The sequence below is a fragment of the Thamnophis elegans genome, chromosome Z, assembly GCF_009769535.1.
Source record: "Thamnophis elegans isolate rThaEle1 chromosome Z, rThaEle1.pri, whole genome shotgun sequence".
Classification (NCBI taxonomy): Eukaryota; Metazoa; Chordata; class Lepidosauria; order Squamata; family Colubridae; genus Thamnophis; species Thamnophis elegans.
Genome location: NC_045558.1, coordinates 36575010 through 36594906, shown reverse-complemented (window position 1 = coordinate 36594906; position 19897 = coordinate 36575010). Strand labels below are relative to the sequence as shown.

At 43.0% G+C, this 19897-nt stretch overlaps 1 protein-coding gene across 1 annotated transcript in view; it reads left to right on the top strand.

The window, feature by feature from the left end:
• The window catches only part of DGKB (diacylglycerol kinase beta), a 281445-nt gene that overhangs the window by 77492 nt on the left and 184056 nt on the right, over window positions 1-19897 (top strand). The window contains 1 exon segment of the mRNA XM_032237244.1: window positions 2848-3008. Coding sequence (XP_032093135.1) covers window positions 2848-3008 — 161 coding nt within the window.

The window sequence follows — 19897 nt, the reverse complement described above, 5'->3', positions numbered from 1 at the left end:
TTGCTGAGGACTTTATCTCTCATTGCTGACGAAGTAATTGTTATTTAGCATTGGGAAAAAAAAATCAAATGGAATGTCCTGCTTCTTTCTTATTTTTCTTTTTCTGTTATTTCTATCAATAGTGCTATAAATACAAATACAAAGAGTGCTGCAAAAAATTTGTTGCTAAACACACAAATAGTTTCCTGCAAATAGATTGTGTGTGCAGAATAGGGGCCAGTAGAACATGTAGGGAGAAGATCCAGCTGCTCTTTTCCACTGGGTCTTTTTATTTATCTTTTTAGGAACAGTTTTCTATGTCAAAATAAAAAAGTTATTTTAAAAGTTTATTTAGCTTCAGATGTAGTTAAGAGGAATTATGTCTATGAAAAGGGAAGTGGTTTGATGGATTACACTGAAGTAGCAGTTTCCCCAGAAGGTGGGAGCACATTATAAGGAGAAGGAACAAGACAAAAGAGAACATAGCCCAGAAATGGATCAGAAATAGGTGAAGAGAGTTAGGATAGCCACTCCCTAGAATCTCCCAGGATATATCCATCAGGGTGAGAGTAATACATATTTTTTCTAACAAGATTCTGTTTCTTATCTGAAAGAATTATAGAAATTATAGTTCTATGACTATGTTGTTCTTAGGCTGATCCTGACAGTGGTTTATTCTAGGGAATGGAAATAATTATAGCAGCTGCATTTATGTATGTATTTGTAAGTATCTGTATCAGGGGTGGTGTTGCTACCAGTTTGTTTTGTGCATGCTTTGCACGTGCGTGTGTGCAGTTCACTGTAAATTGTTCTGCACATGTGTGAAGAACTGAAAAACTACTAAAAAGCATGCAGGCAATGGCAGTGGTGATCGGGGAACTGGTTTGGGTGTGTGGCCAGCCTGGGTTGCTACCAGTTCTGTGGCCAAATTACCACTACCGGTTCACCTGAACCATTGTGAACCGATAAAAACCTACCTCTGATGTGTGTGTTTGCGTGTGCATGTGAATGTGTGTGTGTGTACACACACTCACACACACATTTCTCTCCCTCTCTCTCTCTGTACAAACACACACACACAGAGACACACATAAAACCTCCCTCTCATAATCCCCATAATTCTGGGTATGCAGAATTAATTTTATATGTATATACTGTGTATATGTGTATGTATGTATGTATGTATGTATTTATGTGTGTGTGTGTGTGTGTGTGTGTGTGTGTACATAGACCAGGGTACTCAACCTTTTTATACTACCACCCACTTTTGTATCTCTGTTAGTAATTAAATTTTCTAACTGCCCACCAGTTCCACAGTAATGGTGATTTATAAAGTAGGGAAATAACTTTACTTTATAAAATTTATAAAGCAGAGTTACAGCAAACCCCTACCGCCTACTATGAAAGCTGGAATGGCCACTAGTGGGTAGTAGGGACCAGGTTGACTACCACTAACATAGACTATAGCCAGTTTCTCTCACGTTATATAGAAAGTGTCATTGATAGAAACGTCTCTCCAGATTCTTATTATGACATTAAATAAGCTGTTAGAAAGACTAATATATAGATAATATACAGACGGAAGTACTCATTTCAATATACATACACAAATGCACACATTCACATACATACTGTTAAAATTATTGTGAGAAAGAAGTAGTATAGGACTATGTAAGCTTCCTCCATTTCCACACACGCTTCCATTAACAAAAAGAATAGAAGATATTGTAAGAGGCTTAAGCATGAGCAAAGAGGTGCCAGCTGATACATATTAAGAGGCAAGCAAATCTTGTATGCTACCTGACTGGTAGGAATGGCTGGTATTGTAACATCAGGAGTATTGAGAAAATAAATATATAACATTGCAGAAATAAAGCTACCTGTATCTTTTGTATAACAGAAATAAAATATTAAAAACATTCATTACTTGGGAAAAAAGAAACAATAGGGTTAGAGTTAGGTTCCCAAAGACTGGGAAAGCTAGCTACCTGGCTATCAAAAATCATATACAGATACAGTCCACAGAAACATAAATGTTGGTCAGTTTGCAAACTGGAAGGAGTATCATGTGCCAACACAACACATTCTAGTGATGAGAAACTGACCAAAAAGTTGTATTTCCACATTCAAATAGTTTAGATTTATGAAAATATTTATTGATGCATAAATATATTTTAAAATTAACATAATGAAATAATATAATTATATCAAGCCAGCTATAATATTCCATTGATTGGGCCTTTATTTTTGTATTGCGTATAAATATTCTGAAAGATAGGACCTTATGACCAATGATTAAGTTTTCCAAGTGATGTTACTGATATACAGAAATCCATTGAATCAAGGTCCCTGAAGTTTTTTTCCCCCCCTGAAACCTTATTTTGGAATAATAGTTGAGTATTTCTTAACATAATGCCATTAATGAACTTTGCTTTGATATTGCTTGCTTCAGCATTGCTACCACTTCTTCACCCACTTACTGCTTACTGCTGACACTTACTGCTACTGTGCATTGGCAATTAAGACAATATTCAATTATTTCACAATTATTCAGCAATAAACAAGGAGCCAAGTGATTATTAATAAAGTTTGTGGTGGACTAGTTGCTTTGTTTCATGTTTTGCAGTGCAGTGTCTGATTCCCAACTCAGCTACCTAAATAGTGAGAAGATGCTAAAACCATACTTTTAGTTCCAATGTCTGTGCCCTTTGCTGAAATGGTGGCAAGTCATTGAAGCAGAACCAGTGGTACAGATAGGTGTTAATGCCTGGCTTAGGTTAAATGTATCTTTCATGTATTAATGGTGAGATGGTGACCAGGTTCCTAAATCTGCCATTTCAAATCCCTGTTTTATTTCTTTTTCAAAAGGATATGAAGGGGAGAATCTTCTCAAGATTTTAAAAGATATTGAGAACAGTACCGAAATCTTGCTGGACAGGTGGAAGTTTGAAGTCATACCTAATGATAAAGATGAAAAAGGAGATCCTGTGCCTTACAGCATCATTAATAATTACTTTTCAATTGGAGTGGTAAGATTTATTTATATTTCCATATGATTTGGGTTTTTTTTCCTATTCAAAATAACTATTTTGAGTTCATGTTTAGAATAAGGGATGGCTGAATGCAAATAATTCATTTTTTCTTAGCAAAAGGAATACGTAGATGACACAATTTGCATAAATGTATTTACATAGTCAAAGTAAAATTATTTTCTCAAGCTCTTCCACCTGTTCTTGCATGGGCAATATAATCATACTGTTTGTGATGGTTTGTATGAAGAGCTGTAGCACTAAATTAGTGGTGCCTATACAAATATCAAGGATGAATCATTCATTAACACCTCTTAACTGCCATGTTAGTAAATATTCAGATTTTTAGAGGAATGCTGTTGAAGTACATTTGTTAAATATACCCTTTAATGGACAGGTAATTGATGACACATATTAGTCTGCCTATTCCTTTCCTATACCAGTTGTTGACTCTCCTGGTGACATAGAAAAAGAAATGTATGTACCGTATGTATGTATGTATGTATGTATGTATGTATGTATGTATGTATGTATGATAAGCATGTGCTTTCTATGCAAAATATTCCAGCTCCAATTCCAATAACCTCTGGATAGGACTGAGAAAGACTCCTGTATGAAACTCTGAAACATTGCTGTGAAAGAATTTAAGCTGAAACCAAGAATGGTCTGGGTATAAAATCATGGACAATGTCTGATGTTTTTCTTAATGCAATGCTGTATATAGGATTGGGAGTATAAAGGAGTCTAAATCTTTTTTAATATATAATTTATTACAAATTATTTGCCAGGATATACTAAAGCGCTAATTACAGTCATTCAGAAATTTCTAGTACTTGTTGAATTACAATCCAATGACGAGATCCAACTAGTATTTGAACTGTATATTTGGTGGTTTGTTTGTATCATGTCTCTAATTATTACAAATCTACAATTTTCTACAGTACAGAAATGTTTGCCTTCCTGTCTTCAGTATTTAATATTCAGAGGTGGCAGGGGTGTCAAACTCACGTTGTCACAGTAGCATCATGTATTGGAACTTCCCCCCTTTGCTAAACCCAGGTGTGGGCATGGCCAGAATATGACAGCCTTGATCTAAGGTATTCATCCTCTGAATAGAATAGCACAATTTTCTTCTGTTTATCACTTTTTTAGTGATAGGAGAAGCAATTTCTTATCCTTTGGTATGAAAGAAGTTCCAAATCTGCTGCATTATCTATCTCTCCCTCCTCCCCGTCTCTCTTTCCCCTTCCCTTTCTTTCTTCCTCTCCCTCTCTATCCATCCATCCATTCATCCCATATCTATCTGTCACAGAATAGACAATACTAGCATGGAATAAATATAAGTAAATAAAAATAACCATGTTAATAATAGAACAAGAAAAATTAGAATGATCAATAAATGTTCTCTAGGACAGTTTAGAAACTTCTTTGAACTTACTGAGATTCATGTAGAAAAAGATCCTCATTTGTATTACTACTTCCGAGGAACAGAAATCAACTTGTGTTCACTGTCAGGTTTATACTGCAATGTGGCAGTAAAGTATGTATGACAAAGTTAAGTGTAGTTTTAGAACATTTAATATATTGCCATATAAATGAATAATCAGATAGGAATTTTAATTGTTGTGATTTAATATCGTTCAATTCTACTCAGTCACTAAGCTCCTCTCTTGATAGTAAACTAAAAACTTTCCAATCCTCATAACCATAAATTGTGGTATCATCAAAGAAAGGAGAAAAGGTTTTTGCCCATGTGCGGGATGGAAAATGGCTGCCCGAGCTAAACTCTCGGGCTTGCAAGGAGCAAAGAACAACAAATTCTCAGGACTGAGTCGCTGGTTTTTAAAAAAGAGGAGTCCCTGCAAGAGATTGACCACCGGACGAGCCAAGGAAATGGTTATCTGGAGGGGGTCGCTTTTTGGGCAGCCCCTGGATGGCATTCCTGCATTTTTGTACATCCTTGCTGGCTGGCGGTGGTGGCGGCATTTTACAGATGGTGGCGGCGGTGGTGTTGCTTGGACGGTGAGTGCCTGGGAGGGGCCACTCTTGGGCGGCCCCTGGACAGTGTTCCTGTGTTTTTACATCTCGTTGCTGGCTGGTAGTGGTGGTGGTGGCGGTGCTTGGGTGGCATCGGCGTCGTCGCTTGGGTGGCGGGTGCCTTTCGGCTGTGCTGCTGGAGAGAGGTTTTTGACTTGTACTGGGCCTGCTGGACCTGGGCTGGGCGTTGTCGGAGTGGTGGCCTGCGCCTCGCCCCGAGGAGGGGATGGTGAGTTGTTGCAGCAATGTGTGCCGGGACTGGGCGGCTGGTCTTTGCCGCTGCCACAGTTCTTCCAGGCCTTCCTCCCTTCTCTCTCGGTGCGGCCTTTTACTTGGTTGTTGCCGCTGCGGGGTTTTCGCGCTGCCTGGTATCCAGCTATTCTTAAAAACTATCGTCCAGTCTCCAACCTCCCTTTTTTTAGGGAAGGTTGTTGAGAAGGTGGTGGCCCTCCAACTCCGACAGACCTTGGATGAAGCAGATTATCTAGACCCTTTTCAGTCTGGTTTCAGGCCTAGCTACTGCACCGAAACCACTTTGGTTGTACTGACCGATGATCTCTGGCGGGCCAGAGATAGAGGACACTCCTCTATCTTAGTGCTCTTTGACCTCTCAGCGGCCTTCGATACCATTGACCATGGTATCCTTCTGCGACGGCTGGAAGAGGTGGGAGTGGGAGGCACCGTTTTATGGTGCTTCCCTTACCTCTCCGATAGGTTGCAGTCGGTGTTGGTTGGAGGGCAGAGGTCGACTCCTAGGCCCCTTAATTATGGGGTGCTGCAGGGGTTGGTCTTGTCCCCCCTCCTATTTAACATCTACATGAAGCCACTGGGTGAGATCATTTGCCAGCACGGGATTAAATACCACCAGTATGCAGACAATACTCAGTTGTATTTGTCCACCCCGTGCCAACTCAGCGTAGCGGTGGAAGTGATATGCCAGTGCCTGGAAGCTGTTAGGATCTGGATGGAAGTGAACAAACTAGCACTCAATCCTGACAAGACCGAGTGGCTGTGGATGTTGCCTCCTAAGGACAGTCCAGCTAGTCCGTCCCTAAGCCTGAGAGGAGAAAATTTGCTTCCCTCAGAGAGGGTCTGCAACTTGGGGGTCCTCCTGGATCCGCAGCTGACGTTGGAACATCATCTGTCGGCTATGACCAGGGGGGCTTTTGCCCAGGTTCGCCTGGTGCACCAGTTGTGGCCCGATCTGGACCGGGAGGCACTGCAAACAGTCACTCACGCCCTCGTCACCTCAAGACTGGATTACAGTAATGCGCTCTACATGGGGCTGCCCCTGAAAAGTGTTCGGTACAATTAGTCCAGGATGCAGCCGCGCGAGCGATACTGAGTGTACCTAGGTACATCCACACTACACCTATCCTCCGCGAGCTGCACTGGCTTCCTATTGGTCTCCGAGCATGATTCAAGGTGCTGGTTATCACCTTTAAAGCCCTACATGGCCTAGGACCCAGATATCTATGAGACCGTCTTCTGCCGCGCACCTCCCTAAGACCGATAAGATCACACAGGATGGGCCTTCTCCAGGTGCCATCAGCTGGACAATGCCAGCTGGCGACGCCTCGGAGTCGCCGCTCCGGCCCTATGGAATGAGCTACTCCCAGAGATCCGGACCCTACCCACTCTCATGGCCTTCCATAAAGCTATCAAAACCTGGCTATTCCGGCAGGCCTGGGGCTGTTGACCTCTGGCTTGAGGTCCAGCTCTGCTTAGACTGGGTACATGTTGTGTTTCTTTTAAATTTGTTGTGTTTTATTTGTTTTTAATCTTCTTTATATTTTTATTTCTGTAAGCCGCCCGGAGTCCTCCGGGATCGGGCAGCCTATAAATTTAATAAACAGTTGCGGCGTTGTTCGCCACACTGGTGGGCTGCTCATGTGTCCTTGCCTAATCAAAAGGAAAACACCAGACGAAATTCCTTGGGATGAGCAAAAGCCTCGAATGATCCTCGAAGGGCTCTTTTATTAGAAAAAGTTAGTTACAGCGTCATAATCACACATGGCACAAGTAAGCTAATGAAAAGTTCACAGCATTCTACAAATAAACCAATAGAAAATCACATCATGGCAAAGGGTAGGCAAAGGGGGGCAAAGGGGGAACAGAAGATTACAAGCTGCATGGCATTGGGAGGGGGAGAGAGGGAACAGAAAGCTATGGCACAGCATAGGGGGGGAGGAAGGGCATGTGTGGGAGTAGGCTCACACAGTTCTTGTTACAAAAGGCTGCATAGTGAGTTATGACCGTTAGGCAATGTTTTTGCATCCCTGTGTATGTGTGTTTCAGACAGCCGAAGCTGTCCTGCACGCAAACATCCAGAATGAATTCCAACAAACAGTAAACAGTAAACAGTTACAAGCTTTCTTTCTTCACTGCAGTTATTTTAAGCTTCTGTCAATATATTTAATTCCTTATATTTAATATATTATCCCAGAGTAAAATAAGAATATGAACTACTAAAAACCTGGACATCACATTAATTTTGTACTAGATAAAGATTTTCTTTTGACATTCTTGTACAATACAAGTGATACATACATGTTTTAAGAATAAAATGACAGTATAGTCTTGTAACTAATGGTAGCTTTTACATGACAGTAAATCAAAATGATATCCAGAAGAAACATTAAAAATAAGAGGAGTAAGATGAATTGTTTTACTGTACTGGCTACTCTTCTAAATTATATTCGAAATATTTATGTTTTGTTTAACTATAAGAAGACATTCAAAACGATTGTTCTTAATTTTATTTTTACTCTGCCTTTTTGTAAAATATATATTTTACAGAAAACATACTTAACATTCTTGCCTCCTATTTTCCCCCAATAATCCTATGGGGTGTATGGGCTGAAAATACATATAGATAATTCTTGACTTAATATAATTGAGTCCAGACTGATAGTTGTAAATTGTGCTCTTCATTAAGCGGGTCATCATGTAACTATGCCTGATTTCATGACTATTTTTCTGGTGTCAATTAAGTGAGTCACTGCAAAGAAGAACAACAAAGTTGATTAGTGGACTGGAGGCTAAACATAAATATTAGTTTCAGGAACTGGGTATGTCTAGTTTAATGAAAATAAGGACTAGGGGAGACATGATAGCAGTGTTACAATATCTCAGGGGTTGCCACAAAGAAGAGAGAGTCAAACTATTCTTCAAAGCACTTGAGGGTAGAACAAGAAGCAATGGGTGGAAACTAATCAAGGAGAGAATCAACATAGAACTAAGGAGAAATTTCCTGACAGTTAGAGCAATTAATCAGTGGAACAGCTTGCCTCCGGAAGTTGTGAATGCTCCAACACTGGAAGTTTTTAAGATGATATTGGATAACTATTTGTCTGAAGTGGGGTAGGGTGCTAAGTCCTCAATTTGCGACCGGTCCTAAAGTCCTTGACTTACGACTGGCCACAAGTCCTTGACGCACGACTGACAGCCGGCAACAGCTCAGCTGCGCCGGATTGGCTAAGGCGCAGCTTGCTGAGTGCAGGCTGCCTAAGCATTCCTATTGGTTGCCCTGCTTGACAGCTCCTGTATAAATAGCTGTCAAGCAGGGCGAGGTGCTGAATCGCTGTACATAGTTTTGTTTCAGTTATACCGAATAAAATAGCTGTTCTCTTACCTCAGCCACCTCATGCCTCTTCAATTAATTCTGAACTAACACTGGCAACGAAGGTGGGATGCTGACGGTTCCTACCTAAACAGCTACAGAAAAAGGAAGCTCAATTACTTTCCTTCCTTTCTACAGAATTGTTTCCCTCAAGCCGCCACAGCCATGGCTTCACTCCTGCCGTTCGCACCCTTCAGAACCGCTGGTGAGTCATAGGCTGGCTTTTTGGAACGCTTTGAGTGCTTTCTCATAGTGAATAACAACCACAATTTACTATTGAACGCAAATGTAGTTTCTTCTTCAGCTCCCGAGATGTTTAATATGGCCAGGGTTCTTGCTTCGCCTTTGGCCGTGTACAAACTAAATTGGGACACTCTTATCAGCAAGCTAAAGAACTACTATGCCTCAACGCTTTCTCGGATAGCCCGTCGGTATGCTTTTCGACAATGCTTGCAGAGAGACACTGAGACCGTAAGCCAATTCTTACAGTCTCCCCGAATGGTGACTATCCAATGCGAATACGTCAACCTTGATGATTCCTTCGTTGAACAGTTCGTCTGTGGGGTTCGGGATCTCCGCCTGAGATTGCTCGCATGGGCAGAAATCACCCTACAACAGGCAGTGGAGAAGGCTAGAGCTGCTGAACTTTTGGAACAATCTACAGCTGAGATGCACCTCTCAGCAAACGCTCACTCCTCCACAGAGAACCTGCCTCATTGACGAGCTGGTCCCCATAGACGATCTGGAGAAAGACCAGGTAGACTGCCTACGTGCCCTGCCCAGATGGCTGCTGCCCCAACCTGCCAGCCATGCTGCTGTAGCCACCTGTTTGGGTTGCGGGGGCAACCATGCCTGCTCTGTTTGTCCCTTTAAGGCTGCCATTTGCTGCAGGTGCAACAAGAAGGGACACCTGACCCAGGCATGCCGTGCCACCTTGCCGCCTGCCCCGCAACCAGACACCCGGCCGCTGCTTTACAGCCAGCTGGCGCAGCTGCGTCTCCAGCAGCCCTGCCACCAGCCGCGGCACCATTTGTTAATGCTACGCCATTAACAAAAATCTGCCAGACGCCCCTGCAGGGTTGGTCAGCAAGGCATCGGCTGACTCTAAGAAGATCACCATGTCTCTGCTGCTTGAAGGATCGCCTTGCATTATGGAGGTTGACTCTGGCTCCTCCCGCTCCCTCCTCTCCTGGGCCACCCTCTCCCAGTTGTGCCCGTCCATTTCCCACGACCACCTGACACCACCCAATATGACCCTCAAGGACTACCAGGGGACTCAAATTCCCACCCTGGGCAGTTACTCTGTGTGGGTTGATTATGGGGCTTTCCACAGTAAACTCCCTGTCCTGGTAGTGGGAAAGCCATTGCCTGCCCTTTTGGGGCTTGACTGATTCCCCTTGCGGGGCCTTTCCCTCTTGGGGTTCATCAAACCATGGCCGCTCCACCTACCATTGAGTATGTCATTTCAGACTTCGCTCACGTCTTCGACGATAAGTTGGGGGAATATAAAGGTACCCCTATTTCCTTGAATTTGGACTCCCAGGTTGCCCCTATCAGGCTGAAGGCTCGCAGGGTGCCCTTTGCCTTGAGGCCAAAGGTTGATGCCGAGATAGACAAGCAGTTGGCGCAGGGAGTCCTGGGGCCTGTTGACCATTCCAAGTGGGAGATCCCTATAGTGGTCCCAGTTAAGGCCGACGGATCTATCAGGATCTGCGCCTGTCGACCATCAACCTCGGACTCCAGGCAAACCCCTATCCAGTCTCTGTGATGCAGCACCTGCTCAATTCCTTGGAGCAGGGCTGCATCTTTGCCAAACTGGATATGGTACAGGCCTACCAGCAGATCCCGGTGGATGACAAGACCGAAGCAGCCAAGACTATTGTCACCCACCAAGGGGCTTTATGTTGCCGGCCCGCCTACTTGTTTGTTTGTTTATTGGATTTATATGCCGCCCTTCTCCCAAGGACTCAGGCGTACAACATTAAAAAACACATATTAAAAAAGTTTTTAAAAATTAGAGTATCCAAAAAACAAACCCAATTAAGATTAACAATAACATTTTAAAAAATTAACAATAATCAATCATTTATTTTATTTTGTTCAGGCGATGTTTGCTGGAAAATCCAACTTTTTAGGGCGTGTCGGAAGGACCAGAGGTCGGGGATTATGTGAAGTTCTGGGGGCAGCTCATTCCAGAGAGAAGATGCTCCCATAGAGAAGGCTCTCCCCCTGAGGGTTGCTAGCCGACACTGTCTGCCGATGGCACCCTGAGGAGGCCAACTCTGTGGGATCGCACTGGACGGTGGGAGGCTACCGGTGGCAGTAGGTGGTCTTGCAGGTATCCTGGGCCTAAGCCATGGAGGGCTTTAAAGGTCATAATTAGCACCCGGAAGACAACCGGTAACCAGTGCAGGCCACCCAAAAGGAGCACAACATGAGAGCACCTAGATACCCCATGATAACCCGCGCAGCCGCATTCTGGACCAGTTGAAGCCTCTGGGTGCTCTTCAAGGGCAGCCCCATGTAGAGAATGTTACAGTAGTCCAGGCGAGAAAGGATGAGGGCATGAGTGACTGTGCATCCCAATCCAGAAAGGGACGCAACTGACGTACCAGGCAAACCTGGTAAAAGCCCCCCCCCCCCCCCCCGGTCATGGCCATCAGGTGTTCTTCTAAACTAAGCCATGTATCCAGGAGGACTCCCAGATTGCGGGCCTTCTCTGAGGGGGCTAAAATTTCTCCCCTTATCATTGAAGATGGAACAAGATGCACAAATCGGGATGATGGAAACCACAGCCACTCAGTCTTGGAGGGATTGAGCTTGAGCCTGTTCCTCCCTATCCAGATCTGTACAGTCTCCAGGCATCGGGACATCACATTGAGGGTATCGTATGGGGTGGTTTGGGGTAGAGATGAAAAGTTGGGTATCATCAGCATATTGATGATCTCATCCAGTGGTTTCATATATATGTTGAACAGGAGGGGTGAGAGAACCAACCCATGGGGCACCCCACAAGTGACGCGCCTCAGGGTCGATCCCTGCCCTCCAGTCAACACAAACTGCGACCAATCCAACAGGTAGGAGGAGAACCACTGTAAAACGGTGCCCCCCACTCACATTCCCCCGAGTCATCGCAGTAGGATACCATGGTCAATGGTATCGAAAGCCGCTGAGAGGTCTAATAGGACCAGGACAGAGGAGCAGCCCCTGTCCCAGGCCCGCCAGAGATCATCGATCAACACAACCAATGCCGTCTCTGTGCTGTATCTGGGCCTGAAACCCGACTGAAACAGATCCAGGTAGACTGCTTCATCCAGGTACTGGGGAAGCTGATGTGCTACCGAACTCTCTACAACTTTCGCTACAAAATGAAGGTTGGAGACCAGACGATAGTTGGCTAAAGAAGCTGGGTCCAGGGAAGGCTTCTTAAGGAGGGGCATCACCACCGCCTCCTTCAAGGCGGTGGGAAAGATCCCCTCTCTCAACTAAGCATTGGTAATCGCCTGGAGCCAGCCTCGTGTCACCTCCCGGGAAGCCGAGACTAACCAAGAGGGACACGGGTGCAGCACACAAGTGGCAGCACTGAGTCTCCCCATAATCCTGTCCATGCCCTCGGGGGATCAAACTCATCCCAGATGGTCTCCACAAGATTCATTCCCATCGACTCGCCTGAATCTACCCAGTCAGAGTCCAAGCCTGTCTGGATCTGAGCGATTTTATCCTGCAGATACTGAACAAATTCTTCAGCCCTATCCTGCAAGGGGTCTTTCCCAGTTCCTTGGTTGAGTAAGGAGCGGGTCACCCTAAACAGGGCGGTTGGGTAGTTATCTGCGGATACAATAAGAGCGGAAAAATGTTGCCGTTTTACCACTTTTATCGCCACTAAATAGGATTTAATATGAATTCTTACTAGTGTTCGACCAGATTCAGACCGGCTGGCTCTCCAACCACTCTCTAGGCATCTTTTCCGGCGTCTTTTTCGGTAAACCAGGGAGCTACCCGGGATCAACACTGGGTCAGAGGCCGCAAAGGCACGACACGATCCAAGGTCCCAGAGGCCACCCTATCCCAGGCTTTCACTAGGGCTTCGGTTGGGATGTGAGCAAGGGATTCAGGAAAAGTCCCAAGCTCCATCAGGAACCTTTCCAGGTCCATCAGGCACCTGGGGTGGAACCATCTAGTCGGTTCCACCTCCCTGCAGTGAGGTGTAACAGTATGGAAGTCAAGCCTGATGAGGAAATGATCTGACATGAGAAGAATTGAACAAAAATATCCCCTAAATCTAGATCATTCATCCACTGCCCAGAGACAAAAATCAGGTCGAGCGTGTGTGCCCCACTTAAGCGATTACACATGTGCTTCGTTCATGCAGGAGCCCTTGCTAGGGGGAAAGGAGTGCTAAGTCCTTGACTTGCGACCGGCCACAAGTCCTCGATACGCGACTGACAGCTAGCAATAGCTCAGCTGTGCCTGATTGGCTAAGGCGCAGCTGGCTGAGCACGGGCTGCCTAAGCATTCCTATTGGTCACCCTGCTTGATAGCTGTTCTCTTACCTCAGCCACCTCACGCCTCTTCAGTTCATTCCGAACTAACATAGGGTTTCTTGCCTAGGCAGGCATTGTATTAGAAGAACTCCTAGATCCCTTCCAACTCTGTTATTATTATTAGTTGTTAAGTGAACACCACAACTGTTAAGTAAACATTGGACAGCAAACAAATGTAATGTCTGCAATAGTCTTTTTTTTTTTTTTAGTAAATTGTGATCATGTTACCACGTGACATTATAAATCAGTGGTCAACAACTGATGGTCCGTGGACCACTGGTAGCGTGTGATCTAATTTTGATGGTCCGCAGAAAAAGTATTCACATTTTTTTATATTGCTCTAAATCAGGGGTCCTCAAATTCCAGCCCCTGGGCTGGATACATACAGGGAAAGCTTGTGTTGCTGCAGAGAGTCTCCCTCTTCAGGGTCTTTTTGTGCAGATCAGAGGGGGGCAGAAATTCTGACTTGGGGTCTGCTTCAGAATCCTGGTGCAGGGCTTTGGGCAAAGACTGGAGGGAAGTGCCAATGGTGATGAAGATCCGGAAGGCTTCGTTCCAGTGGGACTACATCATGGCCTGGAACTAGCTGAATATCTCAGCCCCCTGAACTGCCAGGTGCCAGTTCCTGGTCTTGCACTCCCATAGGTCTTCCCTCTGCTTGGAAAGCCTATGCTCATAGTCTTCAGTGAAGTGATTCTGCTGAGCCTCCTTCTCGGTCAGATCCAATTTGAACTGAGCCAGTTGTTTTGCTAGCTCTTTCTCATGGTGGCTGCTTAGCTCCAACAACTATTTCCTGTTGGGGCCCTAAGGAACCCAGGCTGGCAGGTGAGGAGTGGCTGGGAGGGAAAGGTGAGTAGAGGCCGTCAAGGTGCCCCTTGATGTGAGTGACATTGAGTTGGCCACACCAACCCAGTCACATGACCACCTAGCCATGCCCACCCAGGCGGACATTAGGCAGATCATATTATTAGTCCACAGGATTTAAAATTATGAATTTAGTGGTACCTGAAGTCCAAAAGATTGGTTACCCCTGCTATAAATGGTTTTAAATGCAGGCTGAATGCCCCAATGTGATTATGTGACCATTGGAAGGCAGGGCAGCTGGATGTGGAAATTTCAAATCCAGGATATAAGAAGTCCTAGGGAGTTCTGGAATATTTTTCCCTTAGGAACTGTTAGAACTGTTATAAGTTGAGGGTTATTTGTGATATGAAAATATAATAGGTTTTTTTTTGTATTCTTTGGTTAGAGCGCATATACAGTTGCAAGAAAAAGTATGTGAACCCCTTGGGATTACGTGGAGTTTTGCATGAATTGGTCATAAAATGTGCTCTAAACTTCATCTAAGTCACAACAAGAGACAAACACAGACTGCTGAAAATAATACTACACAGGATTTAAATCCTATTAGAAGGGAAAGCTTGATGAGATTATTTTAAGATAGAATGCAAACTGATTCTTGTGTAAAGTATTATTTGAATATGTGGAATGATTCACGCTGCTTAAATCTTACTAGAAGGGAAAGTTTGGTGAGATTATTCTGAGCTAGATTGTAAACTGATGTCTGCACAAATTTGTATAAATTTTTATTTGAATATAAGGTTAAGGAAGATGAACTGGAGAGTCTACAGGAGGTTGGGGTAAATAACAAAGAAGCAAGAGACGAGAATAAAATACATATAGAATGATTTATACTGTTTAAACATAAATAAAGATGGGGGGCTGAGCTTAATACAAAGAGTTCTTTTTTTTTTCCTTTTCTTTTCCTTTTTATAATTTGTAAATTCTTTTTATCTATTTTTTTTTAATATTACTTTTATCTTTAATTCACACGATCATAAGATACTTTAGAAGGGGTTTGATAGAGGGCAGTGCCAGGTGTGGGCCCTGGGAAGTCGGGGGGACTAGGGATGGGGATCTACGGGAGGTGGGTGGGTGGGTGCTAATATAGTTTCAATAAGAAGAAGAATGCACTTGTATACGGTTGTTCTTTCTTTTTTTCTTTTCTTTCTTTATATTTTTTTCATTGGTTTATTTTATTTTTTATTTTTTATTATATTATAGTTCAATATTAATAAATAAGAGTTGAATAAAGGAACACACCAAGGGGAGAGGTAGAGGGAAAGAGGAGGGAGGAGTAAGGAAGGAGTAAGGGGAATGTAAGGAGGGCGTAAGGGGAATGCTAGGAGGAAGGGGAGAAAGGAAGGTTTGAGGGGAAAGGGAAGTAGGGAAGGGGAGTGTTAGAGGGAGGAAAGGAAAGTTGGAGGTGGAAGATGGGGTGTATGGAGGATGGAAGTGTCAGGTGGGGTTGTGAATGATGATGAGTTGTGTTTTCTTTTTTATTTTATTTTATTTCTTTTCTTATAGCAAATATTCAGTATATAAGTGACTGTAAAATGGAATGTGAAAATGAATAAAATATATTTAAAAAAAGAAAAGAAAATAATACTACACAAACATTAGATGTTGCCATGCTTTAATTGCACATAATATGTAAACATTCACAGTGCAGGGAGGAAAAAGTATGTGAGCCCCTAGCCTAATGGCGTCTCCAAGAGCTAATTGGAGCCAGGAGTGAGCCAACCTTGACTCCAATCAGTGTGATGATATTGGATGTGTTGCTGACAGCTGTTCTTCCCTTTAAAAACATACACCTGTTGTGGGTTTACTGGTTTCAAGAAGCACTGTCTGTTGTGAACCATGCCTCGCAGAAAAGAGCTCTCAGAAGACCTACGATCAAGAATTGTTGACTTGCATGAAGCTGGAAAGGGTTACAAAAGTATCTCCAAAAGCCGTGATGTTCATGTGTCCACGGTAAGACAGACTGTCTACAAATGGAGAAGGTTTAGCACTGTTGCTACTCTCCCTAGGTGTGGTCATCCTGTAAAAATGCCTGCAAGAGCACAGCGCAGAATGCTTCATGAGGTAAAGAAGACCTACAGAAATCTCTGGCACTTGCTAACATTTTTTGTTGACACATCTACAATAAGGAAAACATTAAACAAGAATGGAGTACATGGGAAGACACCACGGAGGAAGCCATTGCTGTCCAAAAAATATATATATATTGCAGCACGTTTGAAATTTGCAAAAGAGCACCTGGATATTTCACAGCACTACTGGCAAAATATACTGTGGACAGATGAAACCAAAATTGAGTTGTTTGGGAAAAACACACAACACTATGTGTGGAGAAAAGAAGGCACAGCACACCAACATCAAAACCTCATCCCCACTGTAAAACATGGCGGAGGGAGCATCATGGTTTGTGGCTGCTTTGCTGCCTCAGGGCCTGGACGGATTGTTGTCATTGATGGGAAAATGAATTCCAGAGTTTATCAAGACATTTTGCCGGAAAACACACGGCCATCTGTCCACCAACTGAAGCTCCGCAGAGGATAGGTTATGCAAGGACAATGACCCAAAGCATACAAGTAAGTCAACACAAAAATGGCTTCAACAGCACAGAATACACCCTCTGGAGTGGCCCAGTCAGAGTTCTGACCTCAACCCGATTGAAATGCTGTGGCATGAACTTAAGAGAGCGATTCACACCAGACATCCCAAGAATATTGCTACACTGAAAGAGTTTTGTGAAGAGGAGTGGTCCAAAATTACTCCAGCTCGTTGTGCAGGTCTGATCTGCAACTACAAGAAATGTTTGGTTGAGTTATTACTGCCAAAGAAGGGTCAACCAGTTGTTATGTCCAAGGGTTCATATACTTTTTCCTCCCTGCACTGTGAATGTTTACATGTTATGTGCAATTAAACCATGTCAACATCTAATGTTTGTGTAGTATTATTTTCAGCAGACTGTGTTTTTCTATTGTTGTGACTTAGATGAAGTTCAGAGCACATTTTATGACCAATTCATGCAAAACTCCACGTAATCCCAAGGCGTTCACATACTTTTTCTTGCAACTGTAGGTAGGATTATTATTCAATAATCATATCCCTATCTGTACAGCTGGAATTGAGTATCAGAAGATTGTTATATCTTCATGAGTTATATATTTTTATATTATACTATATACTAAGAATTATTTTTGTACACACATTTTTATTTTGTATATTGCAGTCTTATTATGTGATGTACCATTCTGTGTAGATTAATTAGAATGTTAAAATATGAATTTATATTTCAGTTATTATTATATTTCACAAAAATGATAAGTGTTATAGTTATGCCAACAGATCTTAACATATTTGTTAAAAAAGGGACAGGCAGTTTCTCTAAATCAGAAGCACAAAAGCAGCAATTTTCCTGAAGCTTCCAAGTTTAATTCATCTCATATTTTGGGAATGATGATGTTGAAGGACAAAATTTGGTATATTATAACATGGGAAAGCTAAAACCATCCATTGTTCCTATTGGAAATTATAACTCCACTTCCAAAGAATTAATTGGCTTTCTCTTGGTTTCATAAATGGGTGTTTTTACAATCATAACCTTTGGAACTGGTAGTGATTGCAAAATTTGTTTCCTGCCCCTGCTTTCTCTTGTGCTAATTCAAAGGAGGCTGCTGCTGTGTAGTATCACAGAACTGAGGATGTGTTCAGTTTTTATCTCTTTAAAAATCTCTATGTTCACTTCAGTCTGCATAGGTTGATGAAACTGTCTAGTTTTGTACCAAAGTCCTAGATCAGTGATGGCGAATCTTTTTTTGGCTCGTGTGTCAAAAGGGGGGGAGTGCAGGGGGACATGCGTGGGTGTGCCACGTCCATAATGCTAAGAGCATGACCCCAACATGCATGCACACATGACCAGCGCTCCTCCCCTTTTGTGGCATGCTTTTCCCCCTCCTTTAGGAGCTTCCCTGAAGCCTCTGGAACATGAAAAACCAGTCCTACGGGCAAACCAGAAGTTCGGGAACAGACTTCTGGTTTGCTCATAGGCTGGTTTTAGTCCTCCAGAAGGCTTCCCTGAAGGGTCCGGAGGGCAAAAAATGACCCTATGAGCAAACAGGAAGTGACTTCTGGTTTGTCCCTAGGGCTGTTTTTCATCCTCTGGAGTCTTCAGGGACCTTCAGGAGGCTTTCCTGAGTGCTCTGGAGGCTAAAACCAGGCCTACGAGCAAACCGGAAGTACGTTCCTGAATTTCCGGTTTGCCTGTAGGGCTGGTTTTTTGCACTCTGGAGGCATCAAGGAAGGCCAAATTCAGTTGGCCAGCATGTGCATGTGCACTGCCCAGCTGACAGGACAATGCCTCATGTGCCTTGACAAATGGCTCCAAGTGCCGCCTGTGGCACACGTGCTATAGGTTTGCCATCACAGTCCTAGATACTTGGGTTTTCAGAGGCCTTTCCTGGTAAGAACAACAAGAACAGTTGAAGTATTCTGGTAGGAAGATGGGAAGGTAGTAACTTCCATGTTTGCCCCTTTCCATGTACTTGGGACTTGAACATGGATTGGATGCAGTTCATCTGCAAAATTCCAAGCTATCACTATATGACAGTAACAAGATGTAGAATATTAATTCTATCCTAACTCAGTGCTTCCCAAACCTGGGTAAATAACCGTATCCCAAATTGGGTAAAAGTGGGGTTTTTTTTTGGGGGGGGGGTTGGGTAGCAAGACACAAACCATTATTCAATCACAAAAGGTATATTTAACCTTAAAGTACTTTAAAGTGCTTTACTTTGGATTAAAAGGACTTTCTGATAAACAGTTTTACATTTAAAAAAAAGGTTTGGGAAGGTCTGCTTAAGTCAGTGACTTGAGGTAAAACTGGCATGGAAACAAAGAGTTATGAAAAATCAGATACAGATTGTCCTTGTTTAGTGACTGTCTGATTTAGTGACTGTTCAGTTACAATAGGGATGAAAAAATAATTATGCAATCAATTTTTGCATTTATGACCTTTGTACATCTGTAAAGTAAGATCATAAGGAGAGTCACACTTTCACCTAGGAACTGTTTCACTTAGTGACTGATTTGCCAGTCCAAATTCTGGTTGCTAAATGAGAACTTCTGGTTTCTTGAAATTGAATGCATGGCTTTTATTTCATGAAGTTTAGAGACACTTCTTGGAATAAAAGAAAGGAATAGAAGAGAAAATTTACTTCATTTTCCCACTGAGAGCTAGAAAGTTAAATTCCTTGTTTTTCATCCATGAACTTGGTTTGATCTGGACATCCTTTTGAACAAAAGAGAATATGAACTATTTGTAATTCCTGAAAGCTGCTTCATTAGAAGACATTTACAAACATTAACTTCCAATCTTATGGGGGGGGGGGAGAGGGTTGTATTATTTTCCAGGACATTTGGCAAAGATTACAACATTTAGTTTTATATGAATTACCGTGTCATGGGTTTTGCTCTAGGAAGTCTGGTCAACTTATGTTTGCTATGTTTATGAATGTCAGCACCTCATTTAGACTAATGAAACAAAGTAGGATCTCCAGGGCAAGCTTATAATATTCTTATTTTGCTATGGTAACCTGGTAAACATAGCTGTTCAAAATCATCATTGCCAAGGGAACGGATAACTGCTATTTGGCCATTTAATCCTGCGAACTCATTGCTTTATGCAGCATTCATTTGTAAGAATAAGATAGCCCTCCCCCCCTTGAAAGATTAAAACTGCCCTAGATCAAAGCCTTGCTTCAAAACTGTAAATGGTTAATGCGTGTACCTCATCTTTTCCACCCTTTTGAAATGCATCTGTACTCATAAAGACTTCCCCC